This window comes from Stegastes partitus, unplaced genomic scaffold (genome assembly GCF_000690725.1).
Source record: "Stegastes partitus isolate 25-593 unplaced genomic scaffold, Stegastes_partitus-1.0.2 Scaffold602, whole genome shotgun sequence".
Lineage (NCBI taxonomy): Eukaryota > Metazoa > Chordata > Actinopteri > Pomacentridae > Stegastes > Stegastes partitus.
This window is the reverse complement of record NW_007578333.1, coordinates 50,549-59,819: the sequence shown is the minus strand read 5'-3', so window position 1 is coordinate 59,819 and position 9,271 is coordinate 50,549. Positions and strand designations below refer to the sequence as shown.

General features: G+C 43.3%; 2 protein-coding genes across 2 annotated transcripts in view; one reads left to right on the top strand and one right to left on the bottom strand.

The window, feature by feature from the left end:
* Positions 1–9,271, top strand: part of LOC103362784 (calsyntenin-2) — a gene marked incomplete at its 3' end in the record, with an annotated part of 206,548 nt that overhangs the window by 147,147 nt on the left and 50,130 nt on the right. The gene's annotated exons all lie outside the window — the stretch shown is intronic.
* LOC103362781 (tripartite motif-containing protein 16-like) overlaps positions 8,283–9,271 on the bottom strand; it is a 1,752-nt gene continuing 763 nt past the window's right edge. The window contains exon 2 of the mRNA XM_008289264.1: positions 8,283–9,117. Within this exon, the coding sequence (XP_008287486.1) occupies positions 8,480–9,117 (638 nt within the window). The 3' untranslated portion in view covers positions 8,283–8,479. The remainder of the gene's footprint in view (positions 9,118–9,271) is intronic.

Below are 9,271 nucleotides of genomic sequence, written 5' to 3'. Positions count from 1 at the left end.
GTTTGACAAACCACCAGTGTTTGACACCAGGGACTGAAAACAGGTTGGTTAATGATAATGAGGTTAACAAAACTGTTTCATGAAGGACTTACTTTCTTCTTACGGTGCTCCGTGTTTAGAACTCTTTGCTCATTTGCACTAATTCTCGAACAACTAAAAGCGATTGTTTATGAAACCAAATTACACATTTTAGGACTAAGGCAGACGGGCTGATGCCATTGCATTCTGGGTGCATGGTGCTGGATGCATTTCAAACCACTGAGCCACCAAGAACAGAATTGTGGTAATAGCACAATATTTTTAACCACTCTGTTGCTCCACATAAATCCAGCAGGGTGACAGAGTCAATGTGATCAGTCTTACCGAAATGGCCATGTAGCCTAAAAACACAGTGGATATTTTTGTGTGTGTGTGTGTGTGTGTGTGTGTGTGTGTGTGTGTGTGTGTGTGTCTATTTGTGTGTGTGTGTGTGTGTGTGTCTATTTGTGTGTGTGGCCCATTATGAGTTTGCGGAGAGGTCATTTGGCTGTTGACTCTCGGTCTCTGCCGGGAGCGGCTGTATAATTGCTACTCTAATTAGTCACTTTTGCCAGCCGGTAATTCATAGTCACCTTCAAGTACTTCTCCCGTGCACACACACAGACATGCATACAGTACACACACACACACACACACACACACACACACGTACCAGAAACGGTTCCTTTGCTATCAGTCTCTTTTAATTGTTCCTTCTATTTTTGTAATTATAGGCTCTCAGACACCCAATTGTGGACGCTTACAACAACTGACATGATAACAATTTCCATGTTGACACTGAACCGACGTGATTTATGGCAATTATGTGTTAGCAAGCAGCACTTTGGCTAATGAATTTGGAGGCTAAGTATTTCTGAGGCCAGACAAATTGGCCTTGCATGGGAGTCTTTACTTTAATGATGCCGATTCGTTGAGGTATCAGACAACACTTAAAACAAAACGACAGATTTTTGTGGAAAATTGTTGAACCAGTCGTTAGCGTTTACAGTGTCTGGTAGTGCATGCAGGGGACCAATGAAATAATCCAACCAATCAAAGGTTTACTGTACTTTTGGGTGTGATTCCCCAGACAAACAGTTATTTAGATCTGTTCATTCAGGCTTTGCTGTGCTATGTAACAGCCAGTCTTTTATCTGCTAACCAACTAGTTTGCTCTTCATTTTCTCTCTTTTCAAGCATTGAAATACACAAAATGCCCAATTCAACATCTCAAATCTCCTTAAGTACATCTTTATTTGTTGCTTTTACTTCATTCACTCTACACTACAGTCCTTATCATGACCTAATAGGCAACTGTGGGTCCCTTTTTCACGGCAGGAACTTGAGACAGGCACAAACGTTTGCAACCATAGTTCAGTTCATAGACAGCTTCAACCCTGGCATTAACTGTGGCTGCACCAAATGACGACCAACAGTAGTTACCAGATATACCTCCAGTTCTTTAACAATGTAGGAAGTGGGATAGTAGAGTTTGTTCTGTTAGCATATACATGTTGAATTTTATGTCGCTGATGGTGATGTGAGAGGCGTTTATTGCCACTCGACGAGAACATCGAGATGCACAAATGAAAGTTTTCGCCCTCAAACAGGATCTAAAGAGTTCATTTTTCTGGTTGGAACAAGCACACAAAGGTTTGGGTCTGAAAATGAGTCGAAAGTTCTTGTAATGAAAAACAGCGTATCACTTACTTTGCCACTAAAGTCTTACTTGGTCATAGTGCGTGTACAAGAAGAGTAAAAGAAATCTATCCTTAACAGACATAAAGCCATGATTGGTTGGCTCTTTGGTAGCTGCTCTGCTTTAAATTTTGCATTGGCCTGCTGCCTACACGTCACTGTACCGACACTCCTGACAAACATTTATATCACTGAACTCTGAGTTGGCTTAAGCGGCGTAAAGCTATTCCACTGATGTCTTCCTGTGTCTCCTTTGTCATAATGCGATCACTTCCAGGTTCATTTGGTACTCTACCATCCAATCCCCCAACCAATCACATCCCTTCATCGTATACTTCTGCTTCCACTTTGCCTGCACTGTAACGCTTTCATTCCCTCCCCGGTACCTCCTCCTCCCCACCCCTCCGCAAAGTCACCTTGTTTCCAGTGCTCATCAATCTCTGTTTTGGATCCTTCCCCCAGCATGCCCTATAGGCCCTCCTCCCTCCTTTACTCCGTCTCCCCACCTCTTTCACTTCCTCTTTCAACCGTCTTTCTGTCCGTCTACTCAGTCATTTCTCAGTGAAGAATAACCTAAAGTTTGGGGGCATCTTTCTTTTCTTTTTGTCAGATCAGTCTGAAACATTGCTTGGAATCCAATAACCCAGTAAAAAAGAAAAGAACTTCAAGAAACTTAAAGTTGATGATTTAACAAGTCTCAATCTCAGGAGTACTGCTGACATTGATAGGAATGTCATAAACCAAAGCACTGGACTAAAGATTGACAACTGAGATTCAGATCTGATGGTGCTTTCCGTCCCATCAGGCAATAACCGGGGTCGTCACCATTATCCTCTGTGAAACATGAAAGTCTGCATAAAAGTTTCAGGGCGATTCATCAAACAGTAAAGCACCAGTCTGGACCACTGGCTGTACATAAAGATGGACGAACCCTCCGTGATGTCACCCATAGGTTTTCTGAAGAGCCGTCACCATCAGCCCCAGCTAATCCACACATGAGGTGTAGCATTAGTGAAGCTAAAATGGGCCATGCAAACATCGTGCCCGCCTGTCATTCAAGCAGCCACGTCTTTAATTATGCATAACTTTAAACCTTAATACAGTTTAAATGACTGAGTTAAAAGCTCACCTCCTGCTCAGCTGTAACTGTGGAAGTAGCTGTGAAGTTGACAGTTGACATATAAGAACATATTCACATGCATACATTGCTGAACACATTGCCAGTATACCAGAGTTGTATACCTGGTGTCTGTGGTGACTTTCTTGACACTCTTCATGATGCATTTCGCATCAACCCACAGTGACTGGGTTGCCAGAAAAGGTTAGCAACTGGTGATGGAAACGGACGAGGCTGCAGCAACTACCGAGGAATAGAATCTCCACATAGCAAAGAAACTTATCATTCAGAGGAAGAATTATATTATCACAAAGAAAGTAATCAAAGGCAAGTGTAATTACTGTCACAGCCAGAAGGGGGAGACAAAGGTTCCACCCTGCAGCTTTAACACCAGGTCTGTGAACTTGAATGTGGAGCCCGCCTTCAACAAGCTGCAGTTTTGTGGCACTTTGGCGTAATTTTTCAGTCCAACCAACAGACTGACTGAAAGACTGCCGCCATCCCCGTCTCCGCGATCGTGGCTAAATTTGCTGCCATGGAGATAAATGCCAGGTATGAAACAAGGTAGTTTTTACAAAAGGTCATTGAGCCTCGCATAAAGGCAAACGTGTTCCTACCTGTTAAAAATAGCCACATTTAAAGACAGAATGAAAAGCCTGCCGTCGTGAAAGGCTGCAAGATAAAAACCGGTCGTGCTTATGTGGATAATGGCTCATCCTTTCTGCTCTTTTATCTTCAAAGGCGTTCACGGCGCCGCGCTCAAGTGCACTCACAAGAAGTGATGGAGTTAATTGTGTCAAGAGTAAACAAAAAGCTGACAGATAAATTAAAAACCCGATAGAAGCATGCAGTCTTAAAAGTCAGCGAGGAGCACTTGTCAATGGCTCCAACGCTACCGGCGGTTATTTCTCCGACAGCCTCTTGTGGTTGACTCTGGTTTCCTTAAATGAAAACAGCCAAATACAGATTTAGTTTGCTCAAGAGTCAAGGTGCATTGTGGGTCACGCTGAGTCTGGTGGTTCAAATTCCATCTCCCACCGGCAGCGTTTCTTTACCTCATCACCTCTGTCGTTTGCTTCATACATTTCCCAAGGCCTCGCTGATGTAACGTAGCCGGCTCGCTGCCTATTGAACCATCCTCGACATTGACACGTAACAGTGACACACATTACATTTCGCAAAACTGAATAAAGCAAGTTTTTACATGGCCTTTGACTGAGACGAGTCTATAGTAAAAAGGTCGGGATGGGAAATTACACTTTCTTTGTGTTCCGGCTTAAAGTGGAAGAAGAAGAAGACTGAGTGCATAAAGACTAGCAGCAGAGAAAAACAGCTTCCATCAGCGACTACCTGTAAAACCAGAATTATTTTATGTTTCACTGTGAACTTTCGAGGTGCTGCAAGACCAGTTGTTTCCCCTTTTTTTCGAGTATTCATGCTAAGCTAAGCTAACCGGCTACTAGTTTTACACCACAGCGGTATTAAGACTCTAATTAAATTACCAAATCATCACAGTTTCTCAAAGGTTGAACTCTTCTGCTACAATTTGCTGCATTCCTGAGCTGCAGACGCATCCTTCATTATAAGCTTAACGTGACTTTTCCTTCCACTTCCTGTCTTGTTACCGTCTTTCCCACCATTTATTTTCTCCTCTCTGTTTTCCTCCGTCTCCTGCTTTCATCTCCAGCCTCCCTCGTTCCCTCACTGTCATCTCTCGGTCCCGCCACCAGTCCCGTCTCAGATCCCCTCATCCCTCTTCATTCTCTACCTTTTCTATCTCGTTTCTCCATCTCTTGTTTGAAGTTAAAAGGTTGGGTTGGGTGACAGATCTGTTAGAGACTTTCAACTCCAAAGGACTTGAGGCAACAACTCCCACAGTCAAGTTCTAATGGAGAGACAGGCGAAGAAGAAAAGAGACCAAATAAACTGCCGAGTGAAAAAAGAGAGAGCGAGATAGAGGGGGGCAGACAGCAATTTTGTTTTCTTCTCGCCGTTGAGTGCCCCAAGAGATGATGAGGGATCTTTGATGTGTGATGTTTCCGTTCTCTACCTCTCCTCACTCTCTTCCACGTTCTCTTTTCTTTGTCCTCTGGTTGTTTCACATCCTCCCTCTCCTTTGTTTGTGTGGTTATTTATTTCATTCGTTCCTTCCGTCTGTCAATTTGCATCAGGCGGAGACACAGGAAAGTGGAGGGATTGGGGAATACAAAACTTTTTGCTTTGCTTTCATAAGCAAGGCGAGGCGAGGCGAGCCAGCAGTGCTCTCCTAAACTTCAACTTTGAAGTTTTTGAAGCTGACACTTAATGGCGCTGGATCGGTGCCTTTGCGTTCAAGTGCGTGACTGTTTGTGGGCGGCGGTTATTACGAGAGGTGGATCTTTGCGGAATCAGCTCAAACAGGGACACGCTGTGAGCACATGTACGCACACGCGGCGGCCCGAGGCTTTAGTCCATAGGCTTTGAGCTCGTGCCATAGTGGATGGACGCCTGAGTTATTTCCATTTCTGAGGTTTTGTAATGAATATTGATTTCACCTCCTTCACACACACACGCCGGTGAAGTTTCTTCGTCTGTGTCCAGCTGGCGTCTTCCCATGAATAGCAGTGCACCTGTTCTCTGGAGCTCTAATCATTTTCCTGACAAGACGCCAAACATTTGCCATCTCTATCAGTTGGACGGCGTTTCGTTGTGGCCTGTTGGGTAGCCGCTCTATCAGCCTGAACACATGCCATCGTCTGTCTGCGGGTCCTCGTGGTTTTTGGGTTTTGCTTCAACACTGAACTTGTGAACAAAAATAAATAAATCTGCTAGTTGAAGTGTCTTTTCTTTTTTTTTTATAGGTAAATTTACTATAATAAACTGTGATTTTAGCATTATTTAAACCAAGAACTGCTTGGTAATAACATGATGTATTCCCATAAAAAATAAAAATCAACAAGCAAACAAACTCCACAATTTCTGTAAGAATCAGCAGGATCCAGTGACAATTTTATTGGTTCCTGCAATGAAATTAGCATACACAGAGCAGCACTAGCGCTGTCATATGAAAGCTACACATAAATAACTAACCTGCACTCAAATAAAATAAAAAAAAGGCCTGGCATCGTGTTGGTGTTGCTGCGTTTTTTTATATATATATTGATGAGACGATAAACTGTAATTTAGGGACTCTCCAAAAGAAAAAAAACACTGTGCAGGAGATTATTACAGCGTGATAAAAAATGCACATATAGCAACAAAATGGTTTTATGTTGTTTTGTTTTTGCCTCCTCTGTTACTCCCGTTACGCCAATGCGGTGAAGCCAGTAGAAGGACTTGGGTTGTGTCGTGCTGCTGCTGTCTGTCTGGATCACAACCTGCTGGCTGCTCATTTGTTAATTGTTTAAAAAATACAAATACAAATAACTATCAAATCCTCCAACAGTCTGTCGAGCAGACAAACGCTCTCCGGAGCTCATTGATTTTATGTTGGCAGACTTTCTGAGCTCTTAGCCCGAAGCGACACTGAACCCATATTACGCACTCACTGAGCACTTTATTAGGAACGGCGTGCTAATAATTGGTGGGGTCTCCCTTTACTCTCAAAACAGCCTCAGTTCTTATTGTAATTGATCTCACAAGATGTTGGAAACGATTAGGTTCTGCTTCATGTTGGTGTGCTTGCATCGTATGATTTCTGCAGATGTGAATGTCCTGGTTCACCGCATCTCCACTGAAGTTACTGTTACGTCCCTAAAACCAGTTTGAGATTAATTTTGCTTTGTGACACGTTGGATTATCCTGCTGGAAGTTCCCTTTAAAAAGATGGATAAATTATGACCACAAAGGGCTGCACATGTCCAGCAAGAAGACAGGATGTGGCGTTTCAGCTATGACTGATTGTTATTAAGGCGCGTCAGAGTGTTGCATCCATACATTCATGCCGCTGATGCCAAATTCACATCCACCATCGACAGCCTGAGGCAGAATGGAGATTCCAGTCTTAGAAAACATCCAGTGCTGATGAGTCAGCGCCCACTATGGCCTCAGATATCTGCTCTTGGCTGACAGCAGCAGAACCCAACGTGGTCTTCTGCTGCTGTGCCTCATCTGCCAACACTAACAAGCGCAAACAGTCATTCCATATTTGATGTGGACTTTAACTCGGGCTCCTGCTGTGTACGTGATGCACTGCTGCCACATGATTGGCTGATTGGATAACTGCATGACAAGGCAGATGTACATGTGTTCCTGAGAAGGTGAGTGTATATCCTGCTCATATGAAGCACTGACCCCTGGAAGCTACAGCTTTGTTTGGCTTCAATATCTGTCTAATACAGTAGCTGCTTAGTTTTTATGGTGCAAAAAACATCTACATCCATCCAAACTAAATCAAAATGAAAGCTGCAAGCCGGGTCCTCGCCGTGCGCTCGTCGGGGTTTGGCGCAAACACGCTCTGGCCGGACTCTGATTTTGACTACCAAGCAGATCAGAGCACACGCGGCCCGTTTCAACGCCACTTCCTGTTTAATGGCGAGCCGAAGCGGTAACGCGCTCTGGCTGGAACTCGGAGGACGTACAGGCCGGTGACAAAGCACGTCCCGTTTTTATGGCGTTTCTGCGAATAGTCCAGGGGCCGCCATTGTTATGGCGTCAGACTTTTACGGAACGTTCTACTAACTTTTAATCACCACGTCCTGTAGCTTGTGCTGGCCAAATCTCAGGTGTGACCACGTTCCCCCTCGGAGGAGATAGATTCTGAAAAAGGGCAAAAATGAGCAAAACCTGCCAAAATTCTCGCACTCTTTTTTCAAAATGGCGGACTTCCTGTTGGGTTTAGGGCTTGGCGCTGGTGGACTTTTTTGCGCATCCCGACCCGCTGCATATGCCCACCGAATGTCATAGTTCTGGCTTAAACACAGTTTTGACCAGACTTTGTAGGGGGCGCTGTGGAGCCATTTTGCCATTAACGTACCCAATTCTTTTAAAATATCTAATTTTGCACCAGTCCTGATGTGTGTGCAAACTTTGGTGAGTTTTCGAGCATGTGTAGCCCCTCAAAATTGCGTTTGTTTTTGGCAACAAAGAAAATACGATAGTCACAGGGGTTCCTAATTATATGTAATTTTAAAAATTGAGAAAAAACACTTAAAACTTTTCAAGATTTTCACAACAAACATATTCATGGAAATATCATGAGATGAAAAAACAAACAAAACAAAACCATCTTTTCACATCAAATCATCTTATTCCACATTATTGACTTTTGTTTTTGGATTATAAATTCTGACTTTTTCCTGTGATTTTACTAAAACCTGTTAAACAATCGATCCTTAATAAACAGAACGTTTCTTTCAAATAACGTCAAATATCAGCAAAACAATTTATGTTTTTTTTCTTTTTTAAATGCAGTCAAACCTGATAAAAGAACAAATGACTGTTGATTTGGACGTTATTTACAGTTTTGGACTTTTTTTTACTGTTAACACGTGAATGAAAACGTTCTTTCTGTGTTCTCAGTAGATCTTATCAGGAATATAAATCTGTAGAATAACAGCTGATTGTTCAACCAACAGACAGTTAAATCAAGCCGTGGTGTTTTACAGTGTACAATGAGACTGAATCAGCTGGAAACATTTGAACCAGCTGCTCTTTGAACACTTCAGTCTATTCAGCTTTAATGAACTCTGCACTGGAATCATAATCAAGGAAAAGTCCAGCATGTAGCGGCAGAGTGAACGAGGTCTGGACTCTGTGGAGGAGAGTCATGGTGTCAGAGACGCTGTAGAAGGACAGAACACCTGCTCTGTGATCCAGGTAAACTCCTACTCTGGAGGAAGGAATACCAAAGGTATGAGTTTTAGTGTTGTTGTACCAAAATACACAACTGTGGGTGAAACAAATTAAAGTCCAGGATTTGTCATTGAATCCAAATCCAGATGAACTCCCTGTTCTGCTGATGTTCTTGTATGAAACTGCTACATGAATTTTTTCTCCTCCTCCCCACTCCACCTCCCAGTAACACCGTCCAGTCAGACTCTCGTTACTCAGAACCTGAAACCTGTCATTGAATCTGTCTGGATGATCAGGATAAGGCTGATCTTCATCCATATGTTCTACTTTTCTGTTCCCTTCAGATAATAACAGATGTCTGTTTGCTGTGTTTGGATCCAGAGTGATTTCTCGTGAATATTGTAAGAATGCAGCTCTGGTCTTTGGTTCTGATTCTGACAGTAGAACATCCACGTGAGTGATGGCCAGTGAGATGTTTGTCCATGCGTCCCTCAGAACGTCCTGGAGTCCATCTCTGAGCTCTTCCACAGCTGCTGTCACGTCCTCAAAGTGTCTCCGAGGACGGATGCTGATGCTGGATGAGTGTGTGGACTCACTGAGTGCTGACACTGAGGGGTAGTCGTGGAGGAAGCGGCTGTGATCTGGTGTCTCTGAGAGCTGCTTCAG